The sequence below is a fragment of the Malaclemys terrapin genome, chromosome 3 (genome assembly GCF_027887155.1).
Source record: "Malaclemys terrapin pileata isolate rMalTer1 chromosome 3, rMalTer1.hap1, whole genome shotgun sequence".
NCBI classification, from domain to species: Eukaryota; Metazoa; Chordata; order Testudines; family Emydidae; genus Malaclemys; species Malaclemys terrapin.
In genome coordinates this window covers 106,635,816-106,650,919 of record NC_071507.1, presented here as the reverse complement: position 1 = coordinate 106,650,919, position 15,104 = coordinate 106,635,816, and the positions used below count along the sequence as shown (strand labels likewise).

The 15,104-nt window shown below is 40.7% G+C and overlaps 1 protein-coding gene across 2 annotated transcripts in view; it reads left to right on the top strand.

Annotated features, from left to right (window-relative positions):
- The first annotated feature begins 9,116 nt into the window (after positions 1-9,116).
- PDE7B (phosphodiesterase 7B) overlaps positions 9,117-15,104 on the top strand; it is a 261,431-nt gene continuing 255,443 nt past the window's right edge. Inside the window, exon 1 of one of the 2 annotated variants that reach the window (XM_054023408.1) lies at positions 9,117-9,414. In XM_054023408.1, the coding sequence (XP_053879383.1) occupies positions 9,340-9,414 (75 nt within the window). In that variant the 5' untranslated portion in view covers positions 9,117-9,339. Of the gene's footprint in view, positions 9,461-15,104 lie in introns of both variants that reach the window. The other variant, XM_054023409.1, reaches the window with a different exon arrangement.

Sequence of the window (15,104 nt, the reverse complement as noted above, 5' to 3'; positions counted from 1 at the left end):
CCCCGGGAAAACAAACGGGGAATCATTTTTCAATTTTAAAAAGTTCTAGCCTTCCAATTGGCTCTTTTGGCCAGGTGCCCACTCCTTTCCTTTTACCTATACATAGCAGTGAGACTTTAGAGAACAACTACTAAGAGGGATTTTATAGCTACTGGCTGGCTGGGAGTTCATAAAAGCAGGGACTGCTCCAGGCACCAGCGCTCCAAGTGCGTACCTGGGGTAGCAAGCCACGGGGGGTGGTCCGCCGATCCCTGTGAGGGCGGCAGTCAGGCTGCCTTTGGTGGCTTCTGCGGGAGGTCCGCCGGTCCCGCAGATTCAGCAGCAATTCGGTGGTGGCTACTCCAAAGCCGTGGGACCAGTGGACCTCCCGCAGGCATACCGCTGAAGGCAGCCTGATTGCCGTGCTTGGGGCGGCAAAAAAGCTAGAGCTGCCCCTGCATAAAAGGAAGCCCCCCCCTTCATTTATAGGCAAAGTAATCCTATATTTTCTGGAGTTTTAACTTAGTTTTTTTTGATGACCACACAAAGTTTGAGCATGACCAAGATAGCTCTAGTATCTGTTATCATTTAATACATAAACTCTATAAGGTGAAATCTTGGTACTATTTAAGCTATAGGAAAACTCCCATTAACTTCAGTGTGGCCAGTATTTCACCCATTATATCTATAGTATATTGTTGCCAGAGTGTTGATCTTAAGGTAATTGATGGGCCTGTTTCAGTTTTCAGTATGTTTATTCTATTAGAGTTTTGTTCTGGCTTTCATCACAGTAGTATCCGAGTGGCTTCATAACAGTTTCAGATACTTATTTTCTAAAATCCAACAAATGAGGGCTCCAGGGAAAAAGGCATTTATGTCCTCTTTGAATTCCAGTGAAATTAGAAATGCATAAAATGGGGGGTAGCTTTGGTTTTACAAAACTTAACTGGCTAGGTTTTTTAAACCAGAGGTTGGTTCGATCTGGATTCCTTATCCAAAATCTCTGCCCCTCACCCATCCATGAACTTAAGGAAGTCTAGGTTAATATAGACTGTTTAGGCTTCTGTGACTGGGTGAAGACTCAAATAGTTTTCATAGCACCATAAAACATCACCATAACTTTCTTTGAAAGTAACCAACTGATTTTATAAATTTTTTAATCTTGAGTATTATTTCATGCATATGTGATGGAAAAGAGCTGAGTGATGCATTCTGTGTGAGGTACTTCGGAAACAGAATTTTATGAACCTGACAGTGTCCCCTTCAGTGGACAGAAATTAGATTTTTTTTTGGCCTAATTTTGGGGGCTGCATAGCACTGAGATGGTGGTTTTGATCAAGCTGGAAGACATGCTGTCTGCAGAATTCCAGATCCACTCAAACATTGCAGTTTGAAAGAGACAAACGTTGAGGTTTGAGATCTGTTAGGAATGTATCATTCTTTCAAGTTTGTCTATGATGGAAAGAGTTTGTCCCCGTTTCTTGGATCAGGAGGGTTTTTCTCTTTTCGAAGACATTGGCAGTGCTGCTTTGGTACTTTCTTAGGTAGCCATTTTTAGCTAATGAATCAAAGTACTGAACTTGCTTGAAGAATTGGAGGATCTGGACACCTGTGAGTAGCTGAAACAGAGAGTTGTGGTGGCCTGACCATAGTACTGGCTGTTGATACTTATCTCTTCTTTCACCTTTTCCCTTGATGCTCATGGTAAGCATTTAAAGCATTTAGAAGGGTGGTGAGTGTTGAATCTTGGTACACCAGGACTCTAATAGTTTGTGGAACTAGTGCAGTTCTTCTGGGCTAGGCTGTGCAGAATGTTAGAACCTACATGGCATAAGGACCACTTTAATGATGCAGAGCTGTCCTCTGTGGGGACTCTTTTTTTCTCCCCACCAAACAGGTGGTTTCGGGCTGTAGAACATGGCTGGTAAATCTGCAACTAAACAATCTACTGGCCAGATCCTCATGTGTATGGTGGGAGACTGGAAGTAGTAGCTGCTGGGAGAAAGCAACACAAAAATTAATTTTCATTTGCATGGCTTAATGATTTTTTTGCCTTTGAAGAAATATGCCGAACCAAATCACCCTACAACTCTTGAATCCAACAGGAGAAAAGGGAGGGTTATGATAGAGAGGGACAAATTATTTTGTAGCAGATAAGTGCAATGGTCCTCATTGATAGGAAAGGAAATATAGAAGACTTGTAGAACTTTAGCGAATCTTTTGTACAACATTGCCTTCAGTTTCCATTCAAAGCAAGGCCATTTTGGTAAAAATAAAACAAAATTCTGCAATGGTCACAAGGTAGCTTCTCTGAAAATTACTGAAAAATTCATAAATAATCACAAATAGGAAAATAGACCAAACTGTGCAAAATTTCACATTTTATAATCTTCCCCCCCCCCCCATTGGTTGTCCCTAAGATTTTGTTAAACAGTAGTCAAATTTGAATCAGCTCTTCCTGCAGTCAAAAAGGTAGTAACAGTGTTGATGTAATATACTCAGACTTATGTACGGCATTTGACTTGGTGCCATATGACCTTTTGATTAAAAAACTAGAAAGATAACATGGCACACAAGAAATAGATTGAAAGCTGGTTAATTGATAGATGTCAAAATGTAATTGAAAATGGGGAATCCTCATAGAATAGTTGTTTCTAGTGATGTCCCCCAGGGATAAATTCATGGCCGTATGCTAATTAAAATTTTAATGACTTAGAAGAAAACATAAAATCATCACTGAAAGTTTGTAGATGACACAAAAATGGGGGACAAGTAAATAATGAAAAGGTCAAGTCACTGATACTGAGCGATCTGGATCACTCAATCAGCTGGGTGCAAGAAAACAATACACGTTTAAATATAGCTAAATGTAAATGTATGCATCTAGGAAGATATAATGTAGGCCATACTTACTTGATGGAGGACTTACTCTGAAAAGGATTTTGGGGGTCATGGTGGATAATCAGCTGAACGTGAGCTCCCCATTTGACACTGTGGCCAAAGGGGCTAATGCGATCCTTGGATGCATAAACAGAGGAATCTCAAGTAGGAGAGGTCATTTTACCTCTGTATTTGACAAGGGTGTGACCAGTGCTGGAATACTGTGTGCAGTTCTGGTGTTCACAGTTCAAAAAGAAGGTTGATAAATTGGGGGAGGATTCAGAGAAGAGCCATGAGAATGATTAAAGGATTAGAAAACATGCCTTGTAGTGATCGACTCAAGGAGCTCAAACTATTTAGCTTACCACAGAGAAGGGGAAGGGGTGGCTTGATTACAGTCTATACATATCTACATGAAGAACAAATATTTGACAATGGGCTCTTCAATGTAGCAGAGAAAGGTATAATATGCTCCAATGACTGAAGTTGAAGCTAAACATGGAAATAAGGTGCACTCTTTTTAACTGTGAGAGTAATTAACCATAGGAACAACTTACCAAAGGTTGTGGTGGATTCTCAGTCACTGACAATTTTTAACTCAAAAATGGATGTTTTTCTAATGATCTGCTCTAGGAATTATTTTGGGGAAGTTCTATGGCCTGTGTTCTACAGGAGGTCAGACTAGATGATCACAATGGTCCCTTCTAGCCTTGGAATATATGAATAACTCATAAGACTGTATCCAAAAAAACCATTACAGAGACTGCAAAAAGAAAGTGAGAAAACAAGGGAGGAAAATATTTTAGTTTATTTATGTTGAAAATGAAAAACATTTTCATAGAGGGTTTTCTTTTCAACCCAGTAATGGCATATGCCTCTTATGATAATATTGTATACAACTTCTCAAGTATTTTTCCAAAACATTTACATGTGGGTTGGCTTGTGCAAAACAATATTTTGAATCATACAGCTCTATACCTCAGACATTAAAAAAGAAGGCTGTTGGATGGAGAATGTTGGTGTCTTTATGCTTCCTACCTTTCCTTATTGGATAGGAGACTCTTGGCTGAACAATCTAGTTAATACTTTTCCTGCAGTGGCATCTGACTTCTTGTATGATTCCACATGTGTTATGTTGACCTTTCGAAAGCTGCTTTGAAGTTTGTCCTGCAGGATCATGTCTGTTTTGTTCTTCTGTTGTTACAACTTTCTTCTGGCACAGAGGAACTTTTTTTTTTAACTGACCTAAACTCCAGGAGCCAGTTAAAAGAATCCATTGATTGAAAATGAGCAGACAAACAAAATATGACCAGTGCAAATTAGGGATGCATGAACTTGGAGACATATCAAAGGTTGTGAAACAAGTGGAAGTATTTTAAAAAGTAAGCAAAGGAGATGTTCTTGGAATTCTGAAAAACAATTTTTTTAACTTAAGAACTTTCTTTGAAAATTGTCTTCTTTTTACAGGAAAGTTGCTTCCCCAAGGGACAATTCAAAGAAAGGAACAGATCAGAGTTAAGCAAAAAAATTCTCACCACCAGCCAAACCAAATGAAAGTTTTTCATTTTGCAGGTAGGCCAAACACAGCAGCAGCTCCAGGAACCAGCGCAGCAAGCGCGTGCCTGGGGCGACAAGCCGCGGGGGGTGGCCTGCCGGTCCCTGCGAGGGCAGCAATTGGGCAGCCTTCGGCAGCTTGCCTGCAGGAGGTCCGCCGGTCCCGCGGATTTGGCAGCAATTTGGCGGCGGGTACGCCGAAGCCGCGGGACCGGCGGACCTCCTGCAGGCAGGCCGAAGGCAGCCTGCCTGCTGTGCTTGGGGTGGCAAAAAAGCTAGAGCTGCCCCTGTCCAAACAGCAGACCTTTCACTTTTTGCCTTGAATTTTCATGGGGTGAAGCAAAAGGCCACCTTTGGTAGCAGCTAAATGTTTTTGCGTGCAGTACACTCATGAAGCAAAAATGACTCATTTCACAAAGCTCACTCTTTAAAAAAATGCCTTTGAATTGTGTGCTGGCTTGTTGAGACTGTCCGCAACAGTGCAGACTACTCAACACTGCTTTGCCAATGTATCTCCATCCTGGCCATCGGAGATTTGCCTCTACCTGCTTTAGGGGAGATCAGGCTCCATCCCCAGCAGATCTGGGAAGCCTGACATTAAGACTGCAGATCAGTGACAATTGTGACTTTTTTGTGTGTTTCCCCCTGGAATTGAACAGTTACCCCCTCCCATTCACCCCACAGAGGCCACAAAACAGCAATTGGACAAGGATTCTTCAAAAAAAAAAAAGCGTATATATATATAATAATTTTTCTATGTACAAATCAAATTGCTTTACAGATCTGGGCAATACCATTATCCCTATTTCATAGTGGGGAAAAACTAAGAAAGAGAGATGTTAGATGACTTGCCCTTTCAGTTACTCATAATTTTCTCAAACTAATACCATAAGATTTTAAATGTCCCAGTTCTGGTCTCTACTCAATCATTAATTTAATTGGTAATTTGGAGCAACATCAGAGGAGTAGAGTAGCAGCTGTGTTAGTTTGTATCTGCAAAAAGAACAGGAGTACTTGTGGGACACCTTTAAATGGTGAGAAGCTTTTAAAAAAAAATTAAAATTATCCCAAGTGCCAGCACTTCAGGGAGAAACCTCCTTCTTGTCTCCCTTCAGCATGGTCATAGCACTTCAGAAGGGACTTTAAAAGTTCATCTTTACTTTAAAAAGTTGAATTGGGAGATCCTTCAATGCTCCCAAACTAGTTGAAGTAAAAATACAGTGTGTTGGTAATTCAGTGGACAGAGGGCATGATTTTGTCCCCCTCTATGTGCTGTGAGTTCTCTGCTCCTCTCTACTGGCCCTACTTGAGCTGTGGACTTAGCACCAACTCTCTAGTGCCTATGGCAAGTCCTCCTCATGACAAAGGGGGTCTGCAAATCAGTTCTTTGCCACTGAAAAGACCTGAGGCATTAGTACATCTCAGACTCTCCTATTTGCCTGTGGCACACAGCAGTTTAGTCTCTGGAGGGCTGTAATACTCAAGTCTAACCCAGGTTATTGCGCTCAGTGCAAGGGTAATTGGGTGGGATTTAGTGGCTTGTGATGTCGGTTAGACTAAACGACTTGCAAACAGTAGTGGGTATGTCCCCCCACAACCTACTGCACCCCAGACTGGCTATGATCAAAGGGAACCCCCACCTCAATTTATTATTATTGTGCATAATTTGCTCTCAGCTAGGTATAACAGAACAAGGAGTAATGGTCTCAAGTTGCAGTTGGGGAGGTTTAGGTCGGATATTAGGAAAAACCTTTTCATTAGGAGGGTGGTGAAGCACTGGAATGGGTTACCTAGGGAGGTGGTAGAATCTCCTTCCTTAGAGGTTTTTAAGGTCAGGCTTGACAAAGCCCTGGCTGGGATGATTTAGTTGGGGATTGGTCCTGCTTTGAGCAGGGGGTTGGACTAGATGACCTCCTGAGGTCCCTTCCAACCCTGATATTCTATGATTCTATGATAACTTCTTGATGTTCTGTGCAGTATTTCACTAACTTCCCTCCCCAGCCCATAGTTCTAGTTTTAGAGTTGCTTGTTACCTACACAAGCAACAGGATTTTTCCCCTTGCCCCTCAATTCCTCCCCTCCACAGCTGGCTCTGCACAAAAGACACACAGAACCTCTGTTCCCTAAAACAGCTCCCCTCCTCAGATTGTCTCTGCTCAGAAGAAAGATGCACCCCAATCCTCCTAAATTGGCTGTGCTGAAGTAAGACAACACTCAGATCCTCAGTATCAGTGCTCTGAAATCAGGGGGGGAAATTAAAATAAATTAAAAAAAAATTATTGATTGTGGAAATTAAACTCCAGGGTCGCTAAGAGAAAGCACCTACTGGCTGCTGGTGTTGGAGACTGTGCCATCCTGGGGAGCTTGTTGCGGTAGTATTTTACACAGGGTGTAGCATCTGTTGTTCCCCAAAATGAAAATCTATAAAAGAAAAATCAAAAGTCTATTGCTCATGAAGGACTTCTGAAGCAAGACTTTACTAGTGAGAAGGGAAGGGCAGGACTGATTCCCATAAAATAAGCAATATAAAAGAATGCATGTTCTAGCTGCAGAAGGGCTCAAGGTGAAACCCTTATCCAAAGGAATTACATGCTATAATCTCAGTCACCTAATGGGAGCAAGCCTGGCAAAGAATTCAAAATATTATGCAGGAAAGAATAACATGTCCTGTGAAAAACTCCTGACTAGAAACAAACCCACAAAGCCTGTGTTCAATTGATAGCTACAGCTTTACACTTGACAGATTTGGTTAGCTCCTGTGATGTTCTCCTTTCTAATGTAACAATATTGTTGGTGAGAAGACGCACACAGGAATATTGTTTCAATCATTCATTCAAAGAAAGGGTTTGTTAGCCTTAAATCCTGAATTACAATGAACAATTTAAGCAATTGTGCCTTGTGAATGTAGTGCCATAGGCTTTCAGTGAAGCCACTCCTGATTTAAATCAGCATGAGGGCATAACAACCTGTTGTATGGAGGAGCTAGATCAGTGGTTCTCAAAGTTTTGTACTGGTGACCCCTTTCACATAGCAAGCTTCTGAGTGCGACCCCCCTTATAAATTAAAAACACATCTTTATATATTTAACACCATTATAAATGCTGGAGGCAAAGCGGGGTTTGGGGTGGAGGCTGACAGCTGATCCTCCATGTAATAACCTCGCGACCCCCTGAGGGGTCCCGGCCCCCGTTTGAGAACCTTGAGCTAGATAGTTCACAGGATTATTAGTGGGCTACAGAGCTTTCCATCTCTACTTACTGCACTGAATTCTGTCCACCTGTGGAGTGAGTAAGAACTGTAACCATCAGTAATGTGCGGTTGGGCATTAATCCCCTTCCACTTGAAATGTCTAGGTCACCAAAAAAATATCAGACCCTCACAAACACAAAGGACAGTCTAATTAACATTTTTAGCAGAGGGACAAAAAATGTTTAGAGGTTGAACTATCTTCTCATTTCTTTAGGGCAGGGACCACATGTCTTCCTTTGATTGTGTGTAATGCTTAGTGCAGTGGGACTCCTGATTTTGACTGGGGACCTCTGAGTGCTACTGTCATATTAATAGCATGTTTGAAAGCCATCAGTGGGATGCTGTAAAGAAGCTTGTGCTACTGATACCCCTGCTATGCCTGTTCTGTGGATCATTGATTGATTCATTCTCCAGGGCTATCAGTCCAACATCTTTCACCAGCACTACATTTACTTTAGAACTCAATGTAAAAACAAGTGTGCTTGGAGTGTGTGTGAGGGGGCGGGGGGTTGGTGGGTTAATATGGCTATGCCATACACAGAAAAGCAAGCTTTCCTATTTGAAAAAATAAGCAAAAATAAAAAGATGAAAATGACTAAATTTTTGTTTTGAATGGGTTCTGTTTCTAATGCTGTGTTGCCCCTGTTAATTGGTCTTGATGACTGTTATCTGCCCTTGCCTTCTGCCTGAGTTGCACAATTCCCATTTTGATTTATTATCTGGTCACGGAGGCTGCAGTAATAGGGAGCAGGGCTTCAGCGCAGCCCTCTGCTTTATAGCACTGGCCTTTGGTATGAAATAAAATAAGATGCCATGTAATGAATGTTCTGAAGCAGTGTTGTAATGTGGCTTAATGTGGCTGTGAATAGATGTGTTGGTGTACAGCCGCCCTCATATGAGAGAGCTGGCTGGGCTCTAATTTACTGGTAGAGCAGACGGTTGCCTAGAGCAGCAATACTTTATGATTATGATTCTGCGCTCTCTCTCTCTCTCCAGTTTTACACTGGTCTAATGCCATTGATTTTAGTGAAGCTCCACTCCCGATTTAAATCAGTGTGAGGGCAGAATTGGGCCCAATGCTCCATCTGAGACCCTGGTAGGACCATCTTCCACTGTGAAATGTCTTAAGTTCATTTAAGGGCACATAAATATATACATATGTACATTGCTCTTTCCCTGTTTTGCTTGGATATTTTGGATCTTTCTGGTACATCTGACTGCAAGTAATTTCCAAGTGAGACCCAGAACTGATAAAGTGTGGCTCTGGTGACTTTTGAGTGGGGTAGCCTGCCTAAATCACTGCCACATTCTTCCCATAGTAGTCCTTTAAAATTAATAGCACATGCAGAGGAAAAACTAAACCCTTTGACGTCACTCTTGAAATGAGGAAACATAAACAGAAAAGGCTCCACTCCAGTGAGCTGACAGTGCTGAAGCCGATTGGTCTGCTTTTCCTTGCTTGTGGCAGTTGACAGCACCTCCCAGCCGTGCACGGCCTTCTGCTTGCTAACACAGTCAGTCAGACTGCAGCAAGCTCAGCTCTATCCCAGCACTTGCCTGGGAGAAAAGTGCCCTCTCTAGTAGAGAGTCGCTGATCCTTTTGGCTTGTTGGGTTTATTTGGGTTTTCCCCCCCACCTTTAGTTGCTGTTGTTACTTAATTATATCCCTAATCCTGGATGCAGTTGCTGGATTCTTCAGTACAAGTCTTCATGAACAAGCTGCACCGCTTAGAGATTTCACGGCATTCAAAGGTCACAGAACTGCCACTATGGTTAAATGTCTTGTTTAATGGTTGAGGTATGTACAGCAAATCTAAAAGAGGCAGCATGATTTTTTTTATTATTATTTTTTTTAAGGAGGAACTAAAATTGCAAAGTGGGGGAGGGAGATAATACTTTTATTTAGAGAAAATGATTTTTTTTTATTAGTGATTGTTACTACAGCAACCGGCTTTTGAATTTCCTCCCTTTTTCTTCAAACCAGCGGGACGTTTTAACTTGTGTTAATTTAACCCTTTGAGGGCAAGAGAAAATGAGAGAGGTTCTGTCATTGTGGCACTTTATGACCCCCACTGAGGAAAGTGAGATTGTTTTTCCTGTATGCTGTCCTCAGTCCTACATTTCAATGGCATGAGCAAGACCTTGCAGTTGGTTCACTTTAGTTGGATGAGGGGGCTGAAAAGGAGGACTCAGTCCGTCCCTTGAGGGTGTTTTTGAGTTGGCTTGAGACGAGAGTGGGGTGGGGGGTTGGGGACAAATAAATGGAGCAGTGAAGTATATATTCTTTGGGAGTACATGTTCCACTTCATTTTATTTCTACATGCTTAGGATGCTTTACTTGCTCTGGGTTTAAAAGTCACAAGTGGAAATGAAGCTCCTGCTTTAACTTATATGCAGAAATGGGGGCAGGGGAAATTGCTTGTGTTCTGTCATCGCCACTTTTCAGATCGCTGTTGCCAGCTAGCTAGAGAAGTGGAAATTTAATTAGAAACTGAACTAACGCAACCTGATGGCTATTTAATGACTTATAGGTTCAATTAATCTTTGGGCAGCCTGTGGTCAAACTTGAATGACTATTGCAGCATTACAGTGAACGGTATGTGCTGCAGGAAACGAGAGCAACAGCTAACATAAAACTAACATTGTTTTCAGGAGTGTGATTCTAGCATGCAAGAGGAGGAGTCACTTAACCAAGGAGCTCTTGTGTGTTTTTTTAAAAAAAAAATCCTGTCCAAACAGTCAATCTCGGTTGCTAATTAAATTAAAATGCAGAGTAAATCTATATTCTTTTGTCAGGTCATTTGTAGTAATCTTCAGGTTTTCTCAAGTTATGGAATGGAAGATCATATCAGCCTCTTTGACAATGTTACTGTGTATACAAAAGCTTTTTCTTAATTTCACAAAAAGTACATCTTTTACAATCTGGTCATATAACCAGAAACATCAGTTGAAGACTAGTAGCTCATATAGTGCACTTCAAAGGACTAAGAAAAAAATTAACTGTGCTAGTCTCAAATGCACCAGCTTAAGGACTGCAAAAATATTAGCTCTGAAATGCAGAGGATGTGCTATGTGCTGTGAATGGACAATTGCTATTCTGCAGTGCCTAGTGGGAAAACAAGGACTTTGTGTATTGCAAATGCATAACTGCAGCTCCTCCATTTCCTTTGCTGTATCTTCACTGATGGCTGCAGGAACAAAGAAGGCTGTCATTAATAAACTCTTTAATGCCACATCTCTTTTGAGATGCTGAAGCATCCTTTTTTCCATATCAACCAGCCACCAGAAGTCAAGTGTTACTAGATGAACTGTTACTCTTCCACCACCCCAAAGCTTCAGAAAGCCAAAGCACTATTTCTCCAGGCTAATATTGGGGGAGAGGGAGGCTAGCAAAGTGTAAAATGTGTAGTATAGAATTAAACTGGTTGGTTGAGAGAGAGAGGGTGTGTGGGTAGAAGGAGAGAGTCTGAGAATTCTATAAGAAATAGAAAAGTCTCACCTGTCTAAACTACATGAAGAACCCTGGATCCCCAGGAAGCCATATGCAATGCATCAGTTTGTAATAATTTTATAAATAGGGTAAATTACGTGTTGCTTTTTATAAGACTTTTCCAGCAGGTCTTAATTTTAGTTTATGAAGAAGTGTTAACTACCACAGCATTTTGTGGCACTGTACACGTAGTAGGGCTAATGACAAAGCAGGTAAAGTGCATTTCACGCAAACAGATGAGTCTGTCACTGAATCTTGTCAATCAAGGCCTAGTTTGGTTACGGTGCTTCCTCTGAGCATTCTGAATATAGCAGCAAAAACAAGATGAAGACTCAAAACTAAACTTTCGCATGACGTATAAAGCTGGTTGCCACGTGCAGGCACGTTGCCCAGTGAACAAGTCCCAAGAAGAGAGTGAGCGCTAAAAAGTTTTAAGTCACGGGAAAGGCAATTAATTATTATGAGGTTGATTGAATAGGTTGGGCGAGATTAGCACTGGTGTGACTGCTGTAATTTCAGTAGAGTTGGGGCTGAGTACACCAGGACTGAATTTGATCCAATGTGTCAAAGATCAGTGCTACAATGTGAAATTTTGAATCCTGTAAACCTGGCATATAAAATATACTGCATGATGGCAGCTGCTTCCTCCCCTAACACCTCCCAAACTTAGATGCCTTTCCCTTGTGAAGCACAGCCCTTGATTTGCCCTTACCATAGCTTTGGCTAGGTTATTGAAGCAGACTGACTTTCCAGTATTGTCATCTCAGTTATGAAATATAAAGGAGACATTTAACAGTGTGTGGTTCCCTTTCTCCACCCCTAGGTTCTTCTACTAATGTTTAAAAAATACTGTAAGAATAAACAATCTGAAAATTTCCTTTCCTGATATTTGAGTATAGTTATACTGTCATTTCGACTCTAACTTGGAAAACTCTTTCTGGACTCATAATTTCCTATACAGCTAGAATTGTAGAACAGATGTACCAGATATTAACCACATCATTACTGTCAATGGGTCAAAACCTGAGACCTGCTTATAAGACTCATAAGATTGCCTTGTAAATGGGCTATGCACCTGGCCAGTAGATCCTGAGCATGGTTGTGCTCAGGGAAAAATGAGGGCTTGATGCTGAGACACTTGGGGTTGATAGTCAGGGACCTCATGTAAATGAGGCCTCTGAGTAACTCACTGTGTATCCTGGTTCCTCTTTCTTCCCTTGTTTCCATGGAAGTTTCTGCAGCCCTCCATATGATTGCCATCTGAGATGGGGGAGTTGGGGTCCTTAATGTGTTTTAGAACAAAATGAGTTATTTTATGTGGTCATGATAAGGTCTTTCTTTCCACTTTCCAATCCCTGGGGGGTGGGGTGAGGGATCACTGTCCCCCGCACCCCAAGGCCAAGAGGGATCTACCATAGTAGACTATGGTCAAGCCAACTAGCTTCAGCCAACTCTCTGCTAGAGAACAGAACAGTAACCAAATCCTAGTGAGCCTAATCCTACCTATCACACCAGGAGACATACTAGAAAACTTTAGGTTCATAAAGGACAAATGATAAGAAACAAAGCTCATCCGTCTAGTGCTAAAGCTTTTGTTTTCCCTTTTTAATTCAGAGGTGACAAAGAATTTGATATGAAATATTTTAACCTATCAAAGGAGTGGCAGTTCTCCTCTAAGCATGCAAAAAGTGGATTCTGAAATACTATGTGTGTAGTTTTACTCTGCAAACTGTGCTTATAGGCTATCACTTCATTCTCCAGATAGGTGTCATAGGATCATAGAACCGTGTGATTCTGAAGGGACCACAAGCGTCATCTAGTCTAATGCCCTGCCAAGATGCAGGATTCATTGTGTCTAAACCATCCAAGACAGATGGCTATCCAGCCTCCTTTTGAAAACATCCAGTGAAGGAGCTTTCATGACCTCCCTAAGCAGTTTGTACTTCTATGAGGGGGTAAATGTTGAGCGTTATGCTCAGGGAATTAGACGAATTTGGTTCAGGGGTTGAATTTGGTCCACACTGTTGAAAATATGTCTGTTAGCATAATAATACTTAGCTCAAATAACATGACTTTATTTGATAGTTAATAGTGTAGAATCATCATGAGGACAAGCAATGTTACAGATTTGTCAACCCTATGCAAGCTTAAAGCTTCAGCATTCTGTAAAATTGCTTCTTAGCTTTAGAAATTTTATTCAGCTGATTCAAAGAAAAGTAAATTGGTAATTTAGATAGGATGTGATATTAATGATACTGAGCAGGGATGCAGTGCTTTTTATCCATAGATATTTCAAAGTGTTTCATGGAGTTGAGTAAGCATTTTACCTCCCATTTTATACATGGTGGAACTGAGAAATTGAGGCTCAAATTTTCAAAAGTGGCCTCAAACTTTTAGTGCCTGGTTGTTTGTATGTTTTTTTCTGTGCCTACCTTGAGATACTTTGTATCTAAGGATGGAAGCCAAAAACTGAGGCACCAAAAGCTAGAGGCCATTTTTATAAGTTTGGCACTGAATATTTTGCCCCTTGTTCCACAGTGCATCAGTGGGAGATTAAAAAATAAAATTCAGGTCTCCTGACACAGTGCCCTAATTTATTATATGATATTTATGAACTTTTGATTCTATCTGAATTGTAAACAAGGCCAGTTTCCTTTGAACTGTTTTGTTCGGAAGTCCTTTTTTTATGTCATGCTGTAAATTGTTTGGAACATTGTTCAATTTTATTTTGTCTTACGCTTTGTATTCCAGTAGCACCCAAAAGCCCAAATCAAAAAACATATTAAACTCCCCAAACCTATATTTTGTCTATCTCTTTCATGAAACTGGGATTCAGCACGTGGATTGCTGGGGTTCAGCGTTCAGGGCCCGCAAGTGAGCAGCTGTTCTGTATCCTGAACGACTTATAGCTCATATACTGACATTGTGAAGTAAACACGCAGAGCCAAATACAGACCTAGTGTAAGGGAGTGAATTCCATTGAAGTCAGGCTCATGTTGCAAAATAGTAGCTTGAAAAACCAGTGACAGTCCTCAAAACCCAGTGACCAAATGATCTAGTGGTGCTATTTCATGTACTATATAACATGAGAGATGCTGTCCTTAGACACTGAGGTTGAGAAATCCCCTATGAACAGAATATTTTTTCTCAGGATATGAATAATCTGTTCATGTCATGTTTTATTACATAGTCTTGAACTGATTATAATAAACTTGTCAAAGGAGTCAGCGCTCTGAGTCCGGTCTTATTCCATCCTTCCTCCCAGTGGGAGTTTTGCCTGGGTAAGGGTTGATGAGGATGCAGGGCTTAGCTTGTTTACGTACAAAACAAGAGTGTACTTAGCACTACTGCAATATGGCATTCTGAACAGATAGGCTTGCAGGTGGGTGACATCCACTCAGATTAGACAACCAGGTTGCCTGGGCAGATAAACAAAGTAGATAGTCTCTCCTAATTAAGGGGGTTTTTGGGGCTCTGTTGCTTGCACAGAGGTAAGTAAATTCACATTTCATGTACAGAAGAATCGTCTATTTCTTATCTGGCAAAAACTAGCAGATTATTTTCCCTTTCTTCTTTAAGTAGGTTCTTATGTTAGGAATAGGAAACCAATATTTAAAAGGAGAGAGCTAAGGTGCTATTGTCTATTTATTAGTAGATTTATATTAGTCACAAAAATATTCCTGGACACATAATATCCAAAATAACTTGGGCTGTCAATTAATTGCAGTTAACTCATGCAATTAACTCAAAAAATTAATTGTGATTAATCACAGTTTTAATCACACTGTTAAACAATAGAATACCAATTGAAATTTATTAAATATTTTGGGATTTTTTTCTACATTTTCATATATATTGTATTCTGTGTTGTAATTGAAATCAAAGTGTATATTATTTTTATTACAAATATTTGCACTGTAAAAATGATAAACAAAAGAAATAGTATTTTTCA